Source organism: Cryptomeria japonica, chromosome 4 (assembly GCF_030272615.1).
Source record: "Cryptomeria japonica chromosome 4, Sugi_1.0, whole genome shotgun sequence".
NCBI classification, from domain to species: Eukaryota; Viridiplantae; Streptophyta; class Pinopsida; order Cupressales; family Cupressaceae; genus Cryptomeria; species Cryptomeria japonica.
The window spans coordinates 670,054,316-670,077,036 of record NC_081408.1 but is presented as its reverse complement, the minus strand read 5'-3'; the positions used below and the strand labels follow the sequence as shown (position 1 = coordinate 670,077,036).

The 22,721-nt window shown below is 37.4% G+C and overlaps 1 protein-coding gene across 1 annotated transcript in view; it reads right to left on the bottom strand.

Moving 5' to 3' along the window:
• LOC131042701 (inosine-5'-monophosphate dehydrogenase 2) overlaps positions 1-21,961 on the bottom strand; it is a 35,520-nt gene extending 13,559 nt beyond the window's left edge. Inside the window, exons 1-3 of the mRNA XM_057976027.2 lie at positions 20,961-21,961; positions 19,518-19,715; positions 17,775-17,954 (exon numbers count right to left, since the gene is read on the bottom strand). Of these exons, the coding sequence (XP_057832010.2) occupies positions 17,775-17,954; positions 19,518-19,715; positions 20,961-21,782 (1,200 nt within the window). The 5' untranslated portion in view covers positions 21,783-21,961. The remainder of the gene's footprint in view (positions 1-17,774; positions 17,955-19,517; positions 19,716-20,960) is intronic.
• Positions 21,962-22,721: the final 760 nt, after the last annotated feature.

The following is a 22,721-nucleotide window of genomic DNA, read 5'->3' as shown; positions in this document are numbered from 1 at the left end:
GAGTCAATGTACCAAGCTGATGATTGAACATCATCAGAGGAGGTTTGGGCCATGAACGCATAGAAGGCAAATTCCTTCTGATCAGGATGCGTGGCAGAAAAGGCTTTCTGCTTGGACCCTCCCTATTTGGATTGTTGGGATGCTATCAATTTCCGGCAATCTTTCACCAAATGGCCATATATATGACAGTAGGAACACTATAAGCTCTTCTTTTTGGAAGACTGTTGAGGCTGACCTTGACCTTGTCCTTTCTGCTGGAAGGACGGAGCTTTACCCTTGTACTTATGCGAAGCTGAGGCTATGAAAGCCTGTTAAGTGGATGAACTAGCGTTGCTTCCAAACTGCTGCTTCCATCGATCCTGTTGTAGCAGCTTGTTGCAAAGATCAGAAAAATTCAAATCAACACTAGTAGAGGAGATATTGAGTGTATCATTGAAATGCTCGTAGGATCTGGGAAGGCTTTTCAGCGTGATCACTACCATATCCTCTTCCACCATGGTTCGGCCTATAGCTTCTAACTGATCACGGATGTCCTTGATCTTCGTAAGATGTGCCTGGATAGATGACTTCTCATCCATCATGATAGAAAACAACATATTCTTTTGAAAGAAAGCTCGGCTCTTGTTGGACGTTTCATGAAGATCCTTCAAAAAATCCCAGATCTCTTTTGCTGTTTTACTTTAAGGCACCTGTGGAAGTTGATCATCTGTGACTGAGAGTTTGATAAGCATGACAGCCTCTTGATTCTTCACATCATGTTTGTCTTGATCATCACCTGCTGTTGTAGGACGAGATTCCTTGCCCAAAACAAGTTGATCAAGGCAACGATACTCAAAGATGGTAAGCATACATTGTTTCCAAGTGTTGTAGTTGTAGCCATTGAACTTCTGATTGTGTTCCAACATGATGTTGGTTAATGATGCCATCACGGAAATTAAGGTTGATCAAGGTCAACTGAGTGAAAGCAAGAGACAGAAGAATCTGATTTTTAAAAAAATCAGAATAGAAGCAGCTGCTGAAAAAACTGAAACCCTATATAGGCGAATTCTAGCACGAATTCCAAGTCACGAATTTCGAGGTTTGGAAGAAACCCAAAAATTAAAATTTTCTGCACACTTAAAACAGCATAAATGGTGCCCAAAAAAAATAGCAAAAATCCCAACGTCCACAGAAATAGCAGAAATTGTGAACTGTTTTTAAATTCCAAGGCAAATTTGCTAGCACAAAATTCAAGGTGCAGAAAACGAGGCATCCAAAAAAATATGAGACCAACCCAGAAAAGCTCTCGAAAAACCCACCAAGAATTTGAAAACAGAATGCAAATCTGACGGCTCAAAAATTGAGGCACAAAAAACGATGCAGCTAGAAAAATCTAACGATGACCCAATTGAGGTCTCAAAAAAACCCACCAAGAATCTGCAACCAAAATAAAATTTCAACTTCAATTGAAGGGTCAAAACCCTAGTCGAAAATTGCAGAAACCCTAGGAAAATTTTCAACCTGCAAAAAAAATCTGCCCAGGAAGAGAAAAAAAAAACAGTTTTAAGAAAATTTGTTCAATAAAAACTTCGAAAAATTTTAATTAACAAAAAACATTGAACGATATACACACGTATATATAGAGGTTACAAGACGATGTTCTATAATTAGAACATAACGTTAAAAGTAAAAGATTAAAGAGCTAAAAATCTAAATTAAGCTTAAAAGCTAATTAACTAAAAAGAAAAAGCTAAATGCTAAATAAAGCTTAAAAGCTAATTAACTAAAAAGCTAAATGACCATTAAACAAGGAACTAAATATAGGGGACTAAAATATAATTAAATATTCTAATAATTCTCAACCCTCATCTTTTGCAATTTTTTGATAAACATCTAGTAGTAGTAAGTGAGCCTCATTGCATATCATTCGAAAAAAACCATTCCTTGAAAATTAAGCATTCATATCCTAAAGAACTATGTAAGGCCCCTTGAAGAAACCGCAATCACAACGACTAACCGTGCTTATCCACACGTCATGACCCGACATATTGAAGAACCTTGGAGTTATCTCAAGTGATCTTTGTGCGAATCTTCAGCATTTGAGAGACTTTGATCAAGGGAGGATAAGATACTTTTGGATATTTTATTCTGTGTTTGCATGTGCCTAAAAAACACATCAACAGATATAACGTGGCTACAGCATAATCATGGATGCTTCGATGGACATTACACATCACCCACTCATCAACATTATAGAACAATAAAAAAGGGTCTTACTTTCTTAGGGCAATTGACTAATCAAGAAAACACGATGATGTTGAATTTCAGTTTCAAATCCTAAAAGATGCCCTTGAGGAACTTGGTCTTCAAAATTGAGTCAAAAGTTTATTGATGTAGCATGTACATGTAGGGCAGCAGAGAGATTAGTACAGGCACAATTATTGAACGCCTTGTTGGGTGCATGCCATGAACGACGCATTCAATGACATCAAGAAAATCAAGTGGGTGAAAAAGGTTGTGGAGGGTGCAATAGCTATACAACTGTTCAATTGCAACCACCACAACTCATTACCATTGTTCCAGTCTTTTTCACGGAAGTAATTCCTCAAAATAGTTGGGAACAAATATTCTTCATACTTCATTCTAATGGAGAGGATAATTAAGTTGCAAGAGCCCTTGAAAATTATTAGAATAATATTAAATTATTAAAAGATAAGGCTTACAGTTGTAATAAAGCCACCTTAGAGGCATTTGTTTTCTTTATATTATTTTTTAGTGTGTCATGTAATATTCATCCGTTTGGGTGGTTTCTTCTCCAATCTTTATACAAGGAGGTGAAACTTTTTATAATAATCAATCTTGTTAAATAATAGAATATTAAAATATTCTGTGCTATTAATTTTTGCAATATTGTATCAAAGCAAGAAGTCATATGAAACGAAGTTGAGTCTTGTGGAAAGACTCAAAAGGAATTCAAAATTAAATAATGGGTTGGCTTTTTTCTGTGTGGGCAGATTTTTTTCAAAGAATCGTGTAGAAATTTTCATGCGAAATAACTTGCATATATATGTATGTGAGTTGCATGTGCTTGCATGTTGCTTGCATGTGCTTGCATGTAAAGGAATCATGGTGTTTAAAGTTCTGAGTATTTCTTCTATCATAATTTCTTGGTCTGGCTACTGCATATTGCTAAAGGCTTGTGTACAGCAGTGGATGTTCTGTGTGATGCTTTTATGCAAATCAACATCCTAAAATTATTTAAAATTTCAGCAAGAAGGTACTAAGGTTTGAAAACATTCGATTTCATTATATTTTTCAAAAATAGAAATTTTCGTTGGAGTTGCTCTAAATGACCAGCACAATGAAGATGGAGCAGACTCAAAAGGTTATGCACTTTGTCTATGGGTATCTTGAAGTAAAATGTGTTGAGGTACTTCTTCAAGCTAATGCCAAGACACTTTGTCACCTTGCTGAAGATCCTCCTAATGCATTTCCAACAGAGCCTGGAAATATTACGATGTCAAATGAATTGCATGTATCTTAAGAAGCCCACACTTTGAAGAGGAGGAGTCCAACATGGATAAAACTCAAAATGGCTGGTTGCCTAGTTAGCTTGGGAGTCTATGATCATGGGAATCATACCCTTACGAGGGTTAAAAGACAACTTGATGGAGTTCAATGAAGAAGCTTAACATGGATTGTTGTCCAAAGGTTCGGGAGAAATATGATTCAAGAGTTCGAAGAGGTGGTAATTGTTAGTTCTTAGTGATCAGATTAGCAGTATAGAACAGAAAATCAAAATGCAAAGTAAATCATACGCATAACACACATGTACCCTGGGAAAACCTCCCTCTTGGAGGAAAAACCCAGCAACCAAAGATCTTGGATCTGATTAGATTAGATATAGCAGCAGATTACAATACTGCCCTTCTAGGGCATACAAAGAACTTATCTGAATCACAGTTCAGGTCAGACTTGAACAATTGCCCAGATTGTTGATTGCAGATCATGTGAGGGAGTTTGCTTGCCCTAGAACAGATGTAGCACAGCCTGAAGTAGGTTTAGCAACTTTGGAGCAGGTTCGGCAGCCTTGGGGCAGGCTCGGCAGACCTAGGAGGATGTTCGCCCAGCTCGAAGACAATTTCGCTGACTGAAAGAATCAGATTCGCTGCTTATCTTGTGCAGACCACAATTACATAATTCGCATATGTAGCAGAGATGTGATGCTTGATATATATTCACTTCCTTTATATACATGCCCTTAACCCTTATGCCTAGGTCGGCTTTGGCGCCAAATTACAAATTCACAAGTCACATTCGCCATTATAGGGTCAGACCAATATCACAAGTTACATTGGTTAGGACCTGACCAATAACACTTTACAAGTTACATATTAATAGGTCCTGACCTATTGAATTTACACGTTACACATGAGGTGTGCCCAAATAGGCCCAGTTAAACAATAAATTTTAAGGCCGAAGGCCACATTAAAATTTACCAAGCTAGGTCAGCCCAATCAAGGGATACGACCTAGCTACATTTTCAACAGTAACCTGAGAACTCGGGAGCTACACCTTTACGAAGGTACGTGGCAGCTTGATGGAGTTCTACCTAGCATATGGTCTGTTTTCAAAGAAAAGCTTCTAAAGAATGGCATATTCATGGTTCAAGGTGTTTTTAGTTTGTGATGTTTTGCTTTCAATGAAGTAAGCCTTAAAGGCGGTATTAGAATAATATTAAATTATTAAAAGATAAGGCTTATGGAGTTTCTCGTTCGGTGGATATCCATCCGGGGCGATACATACCAAAAGATCATAAAACCACCTTAGTGGCAAGTGATTTCTTTCTATTTTTTCAGTTTGCTTTTTAGTGTGTTGTGTAAGGTTTATCCATTTGGGTGGTCTCTTCTCCAATATCTATCTAAGGAGATGAAACTCTTTGTAATGATCAATCCTATTAATAAATAGAATATTAAAATATTGTGTTCTATTAATTTTTGCAATATTATGATCATGACATATGATTGAGATCTAGGTAACCAAATTGTTGCATTTACAAGCTGATTCCGAGTAAAAACGTCCCGGAATCAGATCTTGGTTTGAATTGTCTATGGATTTGATTAGGTTATGAATTTTCTTTGCTCGAAAAATTTTTTAGTTTTACACATCAAATCTGACCAATTCCACAACAAAATGGAGGTTCGTAACTCGAAATTCTGCATGTTTCAACTGCAAGCACAAATATTTGAAGGGTTTCTTTTTCTCCCTGAACATTGTCACCTCAAAACTCGTCGTCAGATATCTCATTCTAAATCTATCTCAAGAAGAAGCATTTGAATCATCTGCCTTTCCAGTCCGTAACAGGAGTTCTGAGTGACGGGAAGAGAAGCGAGACTTCCTACGAACCCTATTAACACTAAAAAAATTATTTTAATTTAACATTATCCTTTATACATACTTCACACCTAATTGGAAGAAAATAGTTAGATAATTTTTTCGCTATTAACTTTGGAATATTACATTAACCATGTAAATTGATTTCCAATGTCGTTTTTAATTTATTCGAGTGTTATATTTAAGAGTCTAAATTTTATTTTATTTTTAATGCTGAGGTATCCCCGCATCTCAACCCAACAATTCCCGCCAGACCTTGCCTTGAGCTTAATTTTTTATTGCCAGGTTGGGGTCACGAAGGGGCGAGTTGAGGCGAGACTAGTGTTGAACTTTTTTTTGTCATTGATGTCTGTGTCTGTAAAGATGCTGAGTACATACCTTGTTTTTTTATTAAGCTAGTTGAACAGCTTAAGCTGCTAGCTCAGTTGCTTACGATCCCTGTTTGTATGCTTCTGCCTAGTGGATGCTATGTTGTCCTTATCAACTTCCACATCAGATTTTTCTAACAAGTCATATGTTGAATATTCCTTGTTGCCACGTAAGCATGTTGTGGGGCCTATTCCTTTCAAGTCAATTCCTTTCAAATCTTTTTGTGGAAGAGACGCTATCTTAGGCATACGATGCCATGTTTGAATATTAATGCAGCACAGGTCACGATGTTAGAATATTGTTTGAAGCTACTGTATATGGTTCCTAATTCTCTATTAAGGGAGTTTGTAACCGAAAGTTTTAAATGTCGATATGCATGCTCATGAAGTGGAGGATTATGTTTTTATTCTGAACGAAAAGATTCTGAATTTCCTACGGCAGCCTCATATTCTCACGACTTTGTAACGTGCTCTAAATTTCCGGCTGTGTGTGTCCGTTTCAAATTGATATCGTATTGGCTGTGCATTCCAGCTGTCAAGAACTATTACTCTCAGAGTTATGTTTTTTTTTCTGCATATCGTATACTGTATTGACTCTTAGTGGTGCCGTAAGAACTTACTATGCACAATTTCCATTTTCTGGGAAGTGCGTTGAACTCAGGTTGAGCATATATGTTCTTTTTACGGCATATATGTATAATTTTTTTTAAAAAGGGTGTTCATGGTTGAGTGGAGTAAATTAAAGGGACTTTTGAATTGAATGAGTGAATTTAATTTCAGATGCCTGGGAGGAGTTCGTAGAATTTCTAATGTGATCTCTGGTATCGGCTATTTTTGGCGCATTCATTTTTTTAGAAAAAACATATTTTAGCGACTGTTCAAAAATTTGAAAAGTGCTCCAACTTTGGGGTCGGCTGGGTGTTTGAAAAGTGGGAATACGTTAAATTTCTTTTTTGGAGCTGAGACGTTTCCTACTTGTATGTGAGGTGTCTCTGACTTTTGATATATCGTGTTTCTGGAACATTCTTCAGAAGATAGAAGTCATATTTTTTAAAAATGGAAGTCGAGTTTCTTTTTGGAAAAAGAATTGACCAAGTTCGCTGCATTTATTCTGTGCGAACAGGACTGCAGAGACGTTAAGTTAAATTAACTGAGATAAGCTTTGTGATGTGTTGTGCGGCTGGGTAAAGGTACTGCATCATTCTTGACAGAAATCATTATGAGTCGGGCTGAAAAATAATTAAAAATTTATTTTGTGGATACCTGGAGCATGAAGCGATCACAAGAAGATATAAGAGATTACAGTTCCATGAGCATTATTCTAAGAAGATAGTACCACTGTGTATAGATTTCTAAAGAGAAAATTAACAATAGAAAGATGCAGGGGCTGTTAAAAGTTCTGTAGTTTTTTGTTTTTTAAATATATCCGTTTGTAAGAGAGTTGGTGCTGTCAAAAAGTGTTGGTATGGTTACTATTCTCAGTTGGTGCTGAGTAAAGGCTCCGTGCCCTTCTGAAGTTTTTTTGTAATCTGGGTTGGTACCCATGTTAAGATATTGAAGAGATTATTGGATTATTGTGCCGTGGTTTTATCCGAAAGGGTTTTCCACAAGAAAAATTTATGTCTGTCTATGTGCTTAGCTTGCATTCTTATATTTACTTTTCATGTGGATTCAAGTTTGTTAGAGGTTTTATAAACTCTCCACTACTGATTCACCCCCCCCTCTCTCTCAGCATTGGTTGTGTATTTTTCAGTGTTCCACGGGGGGCGTCCCCCCCCCCTTTTTGGCCATGTCTCGGAGACGGCAACGTCTCCGGGACGGGTCCCCTGTCATCCCGCCACCACCACCAAAGCACCGCCAGAGACGGGGAGACGTCTCCGCGTCTACCAAGGAGACGTCCTCAAGTCTCCTTGGGAGACATAGACTTGAGGACGTCTCCCGGGGGTGTTTCTGGAGGGACAGGGAGCCGCCCAAACGTCTCCCGTTGCCACACGTGAAATGCAAGTTTTAAAATTAAAACTTTTTTAAAAAGTGACATTTTTCATTTTGGGGGGTTGGGGGGTAACCCTAACTGGATGTGGGCCCCACCCTTTCCCCAACTAAATTTTGAGTTTTGTCATTTTGTCTTTGACTCTAGTCTCTTTTGTAATGCTATTGCTATTAGTATTTGTATTTGGCTACTCATTGTAATGATGAATCATGTAATCATCTTTATAGACTTTGCAATGGCATCAGATATTCATATTTTCCTTTTTCGATATAATAGAAATCTCCAATTTGACAATTTCATTTGTCAAATTTTATTTAGCAATTAGCAATTAGCAATTATCATTGAAGAAATCTTTGTATTTAGATTTAGTATTTCAAATTTCCTATAGTTTCATTTGAAATGTAATTCTTATACTGTTATACTGTCATACATCTTTTCAAAACTAGTTTTTCAAGTACTATATGTATATGTATAACTATATCAGCACCAAACCCCCCCCCCCCACCCCCCACCGTCACCAAACTTAGGCCCTTGGTCCCCCGTCTCGGAAACCCATCCCCCCGTCCCCGCATCCCCAACGTCGGTGGAACACTGGTATTTTTTCAACTAGTCCCCTACGGACGACCAAGCAGGCTCAAACAGCCTAGCAGCCAGTTAAATCCAGCCGGCAAGAGTTGAACCTTGGACATACATGGGACAAGCCCAAAGCCTTAGTACAACCTTAACAACCATTTCATTTGAGGTTTTTAATTTAATATTTCATTACCATTACATTAGGGTCATGGGAGATAATATACAGACAGTTTTTAATTTATTAGAATTTTATTTAATCAAAAGAATTAGACCATTTTATTTAATACCTTTTTTCATTATCTGATTTTTAAAAAAATTAATATATTTTTAAATAAATATTAATTTTATTAATTATTACAAATGAAGATTATTGTTTACTAAACTTGATTTATTGGAATATAAAATACTTGTTAATTATATACTAGCAATTGCACCTTGGTGTACAATCGGTACACCGAAGAGGTGTGAAAAGGTCAAAGAGGGAGTTTTTGGTCTATCTTTTGGTCTATCATTCAGTCATACAGTCCATTTCATAAATGTAATAGAGGACTGTATGACTGAATAGATTGAATGTCACTCTTCATAAATTTAAACATTGTTTCCGTTGCAATTGTCAGAGCCCAAAAAAATTGGCGAATGGACAGTGCAGTGGTGGATGCGAACCAAAAAAAAACCGGCGATAAAAATAGATGGTTATGATGTATTCAATCGTCTTGCAAGCTTACGAGGCATTGTAAACCGTCGATTGGAGAAGGCGGGTCGTCCAGTTCAAATAAAGAAACGCCTTCGGCGTAATTATTTATATTAAATTATGTTAATTATTATTAAATTGGTTATCTATTAAGTTTAACATTATTTAATATTTATTGTTAAATTCAAAATATTATTTATTATTATTGAAGGATACCTATATTAGAAATTTTGAAAAGTAGTTTTATCTATATTTGATATGATATTCCTATCTTGCTATGATTTTGTCAATATTTATTATTAATTTTTTATATGTTCAAAAATAATTTTAATATAATATCTTTATAATAATTTTTAGGGCTTGTTGGGTTAATCCAGCTCCTTTGGAGGGTAAGATTGTAGCCTGGGAGAGACCCTCAGAGGGTTGGTGAAAGATCAACTTCAATGGAGCTTCGAAAGGGAATCCAGGACTGTCAGGTGTTGGCTTTATTGCTAGGGATTGGGATTGCAACATTTTGGCGATGGGGGCAAAGAGATTGGAGATTGGGACGAATAACAATGCGGAAGCATCTGCAGCATTGGAAGCGGTAAGACTTGGTAAGAGGTTAGATATTCCTAGCATTCATTTAGAAGGGGATTTATTGATAATTGTTCAAGCAATAATGAAGGGTAACATTGATGCATGGCACCTTCAAAATTTGATCTCTACTATAGTAGAGGAGTTGGCAACCTTTGAAGATTTTAGAATTAGCCATGTCAGAAGAACAGGAAATATGGAAGCAGATAAACTATCTAATTGGGCTTTATCGTTTGACAAAGTTGGTGAAATGAAGTTAGAAGATTTTAGATTTCTTACCTTGGAAGAGGATGTTTAAAGATTTGATGACAAGTACGGTGCATTTATGTACATGCATTTATGATCTCTTTTTGAAATGCATGCAAACACCTGATAAATGCATTGAGATGGGCGGTGAAGGGTTGTTTGTACAGTGCATTTATGTGGAAGTCTAACATCTGTGTTTTTTATGTTAGCCTGAGCCATTTCTCATTTATGTGTCTCCCAAATTTTCCTTAGCACTGGAGTGTAGTTTTCTACAGGTTTCGGTGGGAGTAAGGTGGTAGCACTGTAGATACAGAGAGTCGTGGAGGCCAATTTCACCCTGAAAACGAAGAAACAATTGTGTCCTTTGTAATTTTTATACCCTAGGATTGTTAATCAGATTTATATCCTTTAATTATGCCCTAGATTGTAATCAGATTTGTAGTATTTAGTAAGTCATAATTCAGTACAATCAGAAATGAAGGAAGTAAACAAAAGACAAACACAAATACCCTAGGAAAACCTCCAAGGAGGAAAAATCCAGCATTAAAGACCCTCAGGTCAGATTATATATTCTCTTGATAGCACAAGTACAATACTTAGCTTCCTTGACAAATCTGAATCCTTCTTGAATGACAGATCTGCACTTCTAACCTCTTCAAGTCTGCACCAAAATTGCCTTTGTCCTCTAGAACTTAGTTCGCATAAGTCTGGACAATTTTGCACCCTCCAAGAGCAAGTTCGCACTTTTCCATGTAGAGCTAATTCGCTGAGTGAATGAATGTATTTGACTTGCAAAGTGTCCTTCATTTATATGCATCTTTAACTTTTATTTGCAAGTCGGCCTCCTTCAATTTTGGCGCCAATATTTATTGAGGCGTGGGTTTTAGGATAGGGCTGGGCTTAACCTTGGGGCACGTTACCCTTTAGGATAGGGTCCAATCCTAAGTGGGTTCAGATGTTGCCTTAAGGCAATCCGAACCCATACATTATCCTAGTTATAAACAACACTCCCTCTTAACTAGGGAAGAAGAGAATACATAATCTGAACCTTTAGAGTTCCATCTAGCACACAAGCATAGAATGGATCTAGCACACAAGCATAGAATTACATCTTCCACATAGCACACAAGCATAGAAAGTGTAATACACAAGTGGGTCTTTACATAATTACAATTATCCATCTAGCACACAAGCATAGATTGGACACAATTCATTTTTGCACACAAGCAAAGAATGATTCAAAGTGCTGCAGGTAGAGTCACTGAGATTGAAGCTCCCTCTCAATCAAGGTTCCGTTTTCCGCAACACCAAGTCTGTCTCTGAAGTATTCGAACTTCACTCTGGATAAAGGTTTGGTAAGGATGTCCGCAATCTGTTCATTTGTGCTAATGAACTTTAGATGAATGGCGCCTCTTTGCACCATGTCCCGAATGAAATGATAGTGTGTTTCCACATGTTTGGATCGATCATGGAATACGAGATTTACTGACATCTTTATACAACTTTGATTATCACAATGAATGGTGGTAGGACCACTAGCTTGACCAAATAATCCAACAAGGAGCTTGCGAAGCCATACTGCTTCTTTGGATGCAACAGATGCGGCAATGTACTCAGCTTCTGCAGTGCTTAATGCTACCGAAGATTGCTTTCTACATGCCCAAGAGATCACTGCAGAGCCCAAGTTGAAGCAGATACCTGAAGTACTTTTCCTGTCCTTGACACTTCCTGCCCAATCTGAATCTGAGTAGCCTTCCAAGAGAATCGAGGTATTAAGTGAATACTTCAGCCCATAACCAATCGTGCCACGTAGGTATCTTAGAATGTGCTTGGCAGCAACCAGGTGAACAAGTTTAGGTAAGCTCATGAACTGACTGAGAGCATTCACAGCATAACAGATATCTGGCTTAGTATTGACTAGGTACATCAAGGAACCAATCAACTGCCTGTACTCAGATGGATCTGCAAAATCAGAGTTAGCTGCAGAAACACTTAACCTTTAAGTTAGATTCCATAGGAGTATGCATAGGTTTACAATCTATCATTCTAAATCTTTTCAAAATATAAATAGTGTATTTTCCTTGACTTAGAAAAATTTCATTGGATCTTTGCCATACTTCTAACCCTAGAAAGTAATGCATTAGACCTAAATCCTTCATTTCAAATTCTGAGGCTAATTCCTTCTTACATCTTATGATTAATTTACTTTCACCAGTGAGAAATAAATCATCCACATACAAAACTAAAATAAGCATCTCATCATTATAAACTTTCAAGTAAATGTTAGCATCAGCATCATTCTTGCAAAATCCTAAGCTTAGTAAGTACTTATCAATTCTTTCATACCAAGCATGAGGAGCCTGTTTGAGCCCATATAAGGCTTTCTTCAACCTACAAATATGAGAATCTCTTTTATGGATTACGTAACCTTCTGGTTGCTCAATATAGACTTCCTCCTCAATGACACCATTGAGGAAGGCTGTCTTAACGTCCATTTGATGCAGCTCCCAACCTTTGGCTGCAACAATAGCTATTATAGATCTAATAGAAGTATATCTAGCAACAGGGGCAAAAGTTTCTTCATAATCTATTCCTTCTTTTTGAGAAAAACCACGAGCTACAAACCTAGCTTTATATTTTTCAATACTACCATCAGCATTATGTTTAATTTTAAACAACCATTTAGAGGAAACAACAGACTTACCTTTGGGTCTGGGTACAATGTCCCAGACATCACTCTTGATGATAGACCCATATTCTTCATCCATGGCTAATTTCCAAGCATGATGGGACATAGCTTCTTCGACATTGTGAGGTTCAGACTCAATGATATTGCACATCACAGAAATGTAGTTGGCATGATTTTGGAATCTCTTGCTATCTCTAAAAGTTCCTCTGGGAGCAGCAAATGCTTCAGAATCTTGAATCGTGTTTCTAACCCAAAGTGGTCTCTTCTTGCAGACCACAATATCCTGAGGTATATCGGTAGAGTGCATAGATTCTGATGGGTCATTCTGAACTTCCTGATCTGGAAGTTCAGTTGACTCCTCCTGTATCTCAGTGTTAGCATCAACTATTGAATCTTGATTTTCAATCACCATATCATTATTGTTGGATAATGAACCTTTAGATCTTTTGAAAGCAATATCTTCTTCAAAGGTTACATCTCTACTTACCTCAACATAGCTTTGACCTGGAATGTAGATCCTGAAGGCTTTGGAAGATTCGATGTATCCCACTAAGATGCCTTTCTTTCCAGATGGATCCAACTTGGTTCATTTTTCTTTAGGCACATGAACATACACCGGGCTCCCGAATATCCTTAGGTGACTGATGTCAAGTTTGATTCCTATAAAGGCTTCTTCACGAGTCACATCCTTTAGGGCGCGATGAGGACATCTATTCTGAATATAAACTGTTGTTTTGGATGCTTCCGCCCATAGAAAAGGTTGCAAGTCTTGATCATGGATCATGGCTCTTGCAGCTTCAACAATGGTCCTGTTCTTTCTTTCAGCAACTCCATTTTGCTAAGGATGGTAGGGAACGCAAAACTCCCTCTTAATTCCTGCTTTAACACAAAAGTCATAAAAACTACTTGAGGTGTATTCACCTCCATTGTCAAACCTCAAACATTTAATTCGATTTCCTGTAGTATTTTCAACTAAGGCTTTGAATTAAATCTGTTTAGGACTTCTTCAGACTCTTTAGATTTAAGAAAATAGATCCATGTTTTCCTAGAGAAATCATCTATGAAGATAACATAATATAAGAAACCGCTAGGAGATGCTATAGACATAGGACCACATAAATCTGAATGAATAAGTTCTAACCTTTCTTTAGCCCTACTATCGCTTTTATGAAAAGGATTCTTTACATTCTTACCCATTGCACAACCTTTACAAGCATCATCATGAGATAAACTGAGTTTAGGCATACCTTTAACCATTTTACCGAGAGTGGGAAGAGCTTGAAAGTGTAAGTGTCCCAATCTTCTATGCCATAGCTTGCATGATTCAGGGGTCTCATGAATGACAGCCTGAATTGGATTAGCTGCAAGCTTATATAAACTATCACATCTATTTCCAATAATACGAGCAGATTTGAAATTAGATTTCTTAGGCCAAGCGAGTACTTTCCCTTCAGAAAATGCTATTTGTAAACCCTTATCTTCTAAGGCAGAAATGGAAATAAGATTTCTTTTAATACCAAGTACAAAGAGAATATCACCGAGTTGTAAGGAAATACCAGAATCTAGTTTTAAAGAGGTAGTACCAGAACCTTTTACCGAGTATCGAGCATCATCACCGATTGCTACATGAAGGTTGGTGTCCTTTTCAATCAGATCTGAGAGATGCTCACGAAAACCTGAGATGTGTCTGGAGGCACCACTATCAAGTATCCACGTATTGCTATCCGTAGGAACATTGCTGGCTAGAGCAGAGATAAGAAGATAATCTTCACTTTGTTCGACAACTTCATTTAAGTTGACTTCCCTTTCCTTTGGATCATTCTAACAATTTCTGGCATAGTGACCATACTTATCACATCTGAAGCAACGAATGTGAGAGGAATCTCTTGACTTCTTCCTTGGATCATAGGAGGAGGATCTAAAATCTTTGCTTCTCTTTTCTTTCTTCCAATGACCACCTTTCCTAGTTTTAGTTAAGAGAACATGATTATCTTTGTGAGACTTCGTGAGTTTTCCTCTTACCTCAATTCGAGATTCCTCTTCGATGCAATCAGATTGAAGACGCTCAAAGTTGGGACGATCAGCTCTTCCACCAATGCTACGAATGAATGGTTCCCATTCATCAGGTAGACCATTTAATGCAATCATAACAAGATCTTTATCTGAGATTTGGCAATCAAGAGTGCTTAGCTTGTCCTTTAGTTCATTGATCTTCATGAAGTAGGCTATGATTGAGTCTTCTTCTTTCATTTTCATGTGAAGAAGTTGTTGTCTTAGAGCAAGGGCCCTGCTGAGGTTGTTGACTTCATACATCCCTTCCAAGTGTTTGAACATTTCCCTAGCAGACACAAACTTTGATATGACAGTGACAAGATGATTCTTGACGGACTCAATTATGATCCTCCTAGCTTTGAGGGAATCTTTCTTGAACTGTTTCAGCTCTTCAGCATCTTCTGGAGGAGACAGCCTTTCTTCTTCCACAAATTTCAGCAAATCATTCTCTTCACGGATCAATAGAATACGGACTTTCCAAGCAGCAAAATCAATGGCTCCCTCAAGTCTATCTTCAGCCTTCAAACCTGACATTTTAACCTATTAACAAACAGCAGCTATATGCAACAAATGATTTGCTAAAATCAAAAGTTAGTGACACCTTGGCTCTGATACCATGTAATTTTTATACCCTAGGATTGTTAATCAGATTTATATCCTTTAATTATGCCCTAGATTGTAATCAGATTTGTAGTATTTAGTAAGTCATAATTCAGTACAATCAGAAATGAAGGAAGTAAACAAGAGACAAACACAAATACCCTGGGAAGACCTCCAAGGAGGAAAAACCCAGCATTAAAGACCCTCAGGTCAGATTATATATTCTCTTGATAGCACAAGTACAATACTTAGCTTCCTTGACAAATCTGAATCCTTCTTGAATGACAGATCTGCACTTCTAACCTCTTCAAGTCTGCACCAAAATTGCCTTTGTCCTCTAGAACTTAGTTCGCATAAGTCTGGACAATTTCGCACCCTCCAAGAGCAAGTTCGCACTTTTCCATGTAGAGCTAATTCACTGAGTGAATGAATGTATCTGACTTGCAAAGTGTCCTTCATTTATATGCATCTTTAACTTTTATTTGCAAGTCGGCCTCCTTCAATTTTGGCGCCAATATTTATTGAGGCGTGGGTTTTAGGATAGGGCTGGGCTTAACCTTGGGGCACGTTACCCTTTAGGATAGGGCCCAGTCCTAAGTGGGTTCGGATGTTGCCTTAAGGCAATCCGAACCCATACATTATCCTAGTTATAAACAACATCCTTTCCTTGGACCTGTAACGGAAAGGCGGTTGAAGAATTGGTTCTTGTACAAGGATGAGAGGTTGTTGGAGTGTGTGAAGCTGCTCTTGGGAGAGAGGTTTGGAGTGGTGAGCCACAGGTACAGAACGAAAATGAATGTCTATTCCCTTATCATGGCGTGGGGATTAGACTTGGAAAGCACACTGGAACCTGTTACAAGGGTGATGAAAGCGATTGTACCCAAGGAATTCCTCTTGGGAATGGACTCGATCATTGAGTGGACAGTTCCTGGTGCCGGGTTTGATATTTGTGAAGGAATTGAAAATTTTCATCAAGCGGTCCCTGTGAATTGTGTACCCTTTGTAAGGTGGCAAGATGATGGTGTAAAGGCACATTGCAGAGAGGAGGCAAGAAGGAGGTGGGAAGCCTTAAAAGTATTTGTGGATTTAATGGAGATTGAGGAAGTTCTGCAACAGGCACACGAAGAGGTGAGATTGCTGGAGGGCAGACGGTTGCGGCCGAGAAAGCGGGTGATGGGAGCTGAACAAGTCATCAAAATGACTCCGGGTAGCATCCAGTAAATTTTTTAAAGTTAATGGCCTCTGTGTTTTGGTTTTTTGTCAGGGTTTAACCCTAAATTTTTTGTAATCTGAGAAAATAGAATATGCTCAAGTGTTGTGTTAGTCTGGACTATGAATGCTGTCAATGTAACGAGCAATTTTTTTTAGCTCAGATAGTATGTAAGGGGGGTTTGGGGGTGACGGTTTTGGGTGGTGGTTTTTGTTTGTGGTTTCTGGTTTAGCCTGGGTGGTTGAAACTGAATGTTTTGCTGGGTGGTTTGGATGGTTAGTTGTTTATCTATACTTGACAATGTATTTTCTATTTTTCAATATAATAAAAAACTCTTATTACCGACCAAAATAAAATAAATTAGGGCTCTAAATATTTATATATTAATGATTTTATATATTTTTAATAAATTAATATATTATTTATTATTTTTGTACAGCTGTACCCAACCTCCCAAAAAACAATTGACGAACCACCATACCATACCCACGTACCCGATTCTGATTCCAATTCCAATTTGCAACTTAGATTGAGATAGATAGAACTAATCTAAAACAAAGCAAGGGAAGAAGGTGAAGGAGATTGTTGTCAATAATGTCTTCCAGTTAGATATGACATGTATCACCTCTTTTTATCTCTAGTTTTCAGTGCCATCAAATTTGGGGATTCTATAGTCACAGCTTGTCTCGCAGGATTCACCACATTTCAATAAATAAAATTCAAAATCATGTGAACTTAGAAAAAAAGCTTTAATTCATTTCAATTCACCCTAAAATTTGAAAAGATGGAAGCTTGCCATTATTGGAAAGAAATTTATTTAAGGAAAAAAATTAAGGGTTTTAAAATATTAGGGACTTTTTCCCTCTAAAATGAACTATAACAACCCGTAAAAACTATTGCATGCTTAGTGGTGTCTAGTAATTATCACTGCTGACAGGCAACAAATCTTTGTCCGCAACCTGCAAGGGTGATAATCGCTGTAGGCAATTTGTTTGACACTTGTTCACAATATCAGGAACTTTTATTCCTTTTGGCCATTCTTTGTCCTCGTTTTTGACGACAGACATGGAAATAATTCTCTAATATTTTCTGGAATCCTACATTGCTGGAAATAATTCTCTAATATTTTCTTATTTATTTGTTTAACTTTTTTTTAATTTATGTTTTTATATTATTTTAATACCCATTCCCAAAATCAGGAAAAACAAATTGCCATCCTCAAAACCCCATCCCCCTGTCCCCATAACTTGGGAAGACATTGTTTCTTTCAATTATGCTTTAGTTTGGCAGGGTTGGTTGAAGGTAGAGTACATATAAAGTTAAACTGAAGCCATTTCTAAAGTAGATACAGAAGATTGTCCAGATATTGACTAGAAAACAATGCGTGAATGCAAATCAAAGCTTACCTGAATAAAATAATTACCGGGAGCCTCCTCCGAACCAGCAAGAAAGCTACCCATCATAACAGTAGATGCACCCAATGTCAAGGCCTTCACAATGTGTCCTGAATTTGCAATCCCACCATCAGCAATGACAGGAATCCCTCTCTCCATCGCAACAGATGCAACCTTGTAGACTGCTGTTGCCTGAACCAATTCAAAAAAGCTAAATAAGGGACTATCGATGATCTAAAGGCTTTACAGTTTACACAGAACTCAAAGCAAACAGAAAATGTAAAGATCCTGCTTCAATATTATAAAATTCTGGAGAATATTTTCAACATGTATCTTTAATGTTACATTTTTAACTTTTGGGAAACATCTCTGTTTTGTTCGCTAACTTAAAACTCCATTGTTACATACAGCTTAAATGCACTTCAAATAATATTGCTTACTGCTAAAATTCAGACTACAAGTGATCAAAGGAAGATCTCTGGCTGGCTGGGTTACACCGTAAGCATAGCATGCACACCATATAGATGGGGAAGATTTATCACTGGCTCTTACATTAGGAACAAGATACATACTTTTAAGTCCCAAAGTTATAACTAGAAGATAACTCTTACCACTGCATGATTCCCTAAATAACATAAGAAATGGATAACTACAATGATCAAGCTATTAAATAAATAAACTTATAACAGTATCATGAAAAGGCTATGGCAAAATCTTTATCAGTATCTTCTAAGGGGTTTCCACTGATTAATGAATAGTATATATATCATAAATACATTTATCTTAAAAAAGCCAAGAGATGTCAGTTTTGAATTATTTTATTTTACTTTAGACCTATTTATATATTATTTTACTTTATTTATACTGTTTACTTTATTTTTATTTAAAGAACTATTTTTATTTAGTTAAGAACTTGTGAGTTATTTTATTTTTTAGAACTATTTATGATAAGCACATTTTATTTTTTAGAGCTATCTCTTGAGAATGGACCATGATAGACATGAATACAATATGTATAACTGTTAAGCCAGAATCGGCAACTATTGTTTGCATTGTTTGCATACTCCATCAGAATATAACCGAAAGCATATTTTGTCAGATACTGTAGTGTTGACTATCCTGTCAGATATGTATGCAAAAGTGGGTACAACAGGAGGCACAAAATTGTTTTGGAAAGGTTCTTAACAAATGCGGTCTCTTTCTGTGCACAAAATGGGCCTTGGTGAGTTCATTTTGCAAGTTTGTGTTGGCCAAAATTTGCCGGCATCCTCCCAGCTTGTCTCATACTTCAAACTTCGTAGCAGGATTATGTTGCAGAACTGAATTAGACTTTACAATGGTGGCTCTTATAGAGCAGCAGTGGTGCTTCAATGATCATTTGAGCAGCAGTAGGGAAACAAACTTCCATTGTGTGCCAATTACCAAGTTAGAAGCTTTGTCAAAGCATATGTGATCCATCGAAATAATTGAAGTACATTTTTATTAATGGTGGTTGTGATTTAAATTATATGTGACATATTATACATTTTATCCTTATTGTGTTTTTGAGGGTGGGGAACCTATAGACAACCCCAAACATAATAGGGCTTTTTAGCCATGTTGTATCAAGCTTGGCAAATGCAGTTCCCAGTGAGTGTGCTTACCAGTTTACCAAACAAAAAATGGTGCCATTGTTTACAAATTTACCAGCCAGAAAAATGAATCTAGATGTGACTATTGACACGAATGATGAAACATAAAATGACTTTGAATTACCTGTCCTCTTCCAACAGCACAGACTTCTTGTGTGGTGCATATTGAACCTGAGCCCATCCCAACTCTGAGTGCATCCGCCCCTGCATCTATCAAATTCTTGGCCTGGTAAGTAGTGACCACATTTCCAGCAATAACATCCAATCCAGGGTAAGCCTTCTTGACATAAGCCAACATATCTCTCTGGTAAATGGAATCCCCCTGTGAGTAACAAACAAAATTAATGGCTAATCAATTGTTGAATCAGTTTGGTATGAGCACTTGAAAATGAGGTCTCATCTTTCTTTTAGGAGTTACCCACATTTGACATTAAATCTTAAAGAAATTAACAATGACCAAATTTCAAAACTCGATTTTGATTCAAAAGACTCCCCAAAATTCTTCTAGGAGTTTTGATGAAATGGAAAGGTTAGAGATTTTTTACCAAACAATTCCTAGGCGTTGTGGAAAATGTTAATGGAAGAATTAATAAGAAATGGATCCAAATAACCCTCACTACAAAAAGTGGACCATAACTCCAGTGGATATGTAGCAAGAAGGTTGTATAACGACTACAGGATACATTGAAAGGTGTACCAGGTTTTGAAATATTTAAAAAGAAGACTCGGTTTTCTCCAAGAAACTTGGCAGAACTTTGATTTCCTCCTAGTGTAGAATACTAATGCTTCGATTTAGTCAAATGCTGCAGATGGGAAAGATAATAAGGACAGAATGCCGTCTAGGCAGAAAAATCGTAGAAACTCTTGATCAGACATCTTTATTTTTTTATTCAAACAAAAACCTATTTTTGGCTTATAAACATATAGTTCAAAGGTCGTTAGGACATAGATTGCCTGCAGTTTATGAAGCCATGGGTGGATTGGATTTACTCTTTTCCATTTGCTAGTAAAGTAATTCAAGCCCAAATTTCACAGTAGCATGTTCAACACTGAGCTAGTTTAAAAATCTCCCTTGAAGGTTGAAAAAAAATGTGAAGTGCTTCTTCCCATAGCATCCTAGTTTAGTGTTTTGGTTTGAATTTGCATTTACCAGGAACTCGATTGTAATCTATAGCAGTCCGCAGATGCTTTTTATTGTAGTTTCCCTTTACAAAAAAATATTTACCCAAAACAAAGAGGGAAAAAAACCAACACAAACTCAAAACTTCTGAAAATCCATAACTCTTTGCCAACTAGGATCAGCTCAAGTGATAAAAGCATGGGCCTTACAACTTGGCGCTCCGACTCCAAATCCCTGGGAAACTTGAGTAAGTGTTGAAGTCAGGTAATATATTTTGATGTGCCAGAATCCCAACTGTCATCTCGCCAAAATAGCTAGGGTCTAGTTCTGAATGGATATGGCGCAAAGTGGGTCATGGAAGCTAAGCGGAAGCTTGCCCAGTAGCATAATTCACCAATTCAAAATTTATATATGTATGATTCTCTCGGATTTGAAAACTTCTCTTACCTGTGAGCTATCCAAAATAATGGCATTCACACCAGCATCCACAAGCAGCCGAAGCCTTTCCTTATCAGAGTCTCTAGTCCCAATGGCTGCCCCAACGAGTATCTTCCCATCAGCTCCAACAGAAGGACTCCCCAACGCAGGATTCCGCCTAATTCTTTCCACATCATTCCTCGACAAAAGCTCTACGACATACCCATTTTCATCAACAAGAGGAAGATGATCCAATTCCTTATCAACTAGAATACTTGCAGCCTCTTCAAAACTTAAACCTTCCCGTGCCGTAACCACATCTGTCATCATTACTTTCCCAACAATAGACGCATCGGCATCAAAAGCTAAGTTCGTTTCTGTAACAATTCCTAAGAGCTGGGACCCCACGGCCCCTGTTTCCGTAACCAGTGCACATGAAAACCCTTGCGTTTCTCTAAAAGCGTCGATCTTTTTAACGCTGTCCGAGGGTTTAAAGCAGACCGGATCAGCAACAAACCCTAGTCGGGATTTTTTCGCTTTTTTTACAAGCTCGGCCTGTTCTTCTGGATGATTGTTGTAATGAATGAAGCCTATTCCGCCAAGGGCAGCCATGGCTACTGCCATTGAAGTTTCTGTGACTGTGTCCATCGGAGAAGACACACACGGTGTTCTTAAAACTATATTTTTCGTAAGACGCGTAGATAAATCCACAGACTCGGTAGCAAAATCGATATATCCGGGGAGAAAAATGAGGTCATCATAAGTATACGAGTATCCCTGCGTGAAAAGCTTGTGGGCTGAAAACCCATCTTCTAAACCAGCGATTTCTACGTTGTTGTTTACTATCGCCATGACTGCGAGGGTTTTCAGCTCTGGTGCAAATTGCAAGTTGCTCTGCAACTTTAACCGTGCCAAAGCCGACAGAAAATAAATAGATACTTATAGTTACTGTATATGGTATATACAGATTGTCTATTTTTCATTCATGCGATGAATAAGGGAAAGGACGCAGTACCTCAGCGCCTACCAATGAATGTGACAGCAGTTGAATTAACGTTTTGATATTTACACTGTTCAATTTATTTACTAGCAATTGCACCTTGGTGTATGTTGGTGTATGTTGTGTACACCAAAGAGGTATGGAAGGTTAATTAGGAAAAAATTTAATCTATTTTTTTTTCATACATTTGTATATTACATCTTGTTGTTTGTGTAGCAAAAGTCTCAATAGAGATATGACTAGCAATTGCACCTTGGTGTGCAATGGTTACGCTGAAAAGACATGGAAGTTCAATAATTAGAGCCTATTATAAACATGCTCATGTTATGTTTACAATATAAAGAGACATAAAGATGGATAGGTAAGGATAGAAAGGAGAGATCAAGGGAGAAGAGACAAACAATGAGAGAGGAGTCAGGAGATAGAGATAGTGGATAGAGATAGATATGGAGATGGAGATGGAGGAGAAGGATATTGAGAGGAGAGTGAGAGATAAGGAAAGGAGGATGGAAAGATAGAGATGGAAGAGATAAAAATAGAGAGTGGGAGAGGAAGAGAAAGATAGAGATGGAAGAGATAAATATATAGAGGGAGAAAAAGGAAGAGAATGAGAGAGGGAGAGATAGAAAGATAAATTTAGAGATTGGGAGTGATATGAAGAGAGAGTTAGATAGAGAGATATAGGGGTAGATAGAGATGGGTAGATAACAAGATATATATAGAGGGAGAAATAGAAGAAATATGGAGAGATAGAAATGAATATGCAAAGAGATATAGATATAGAGGTATAC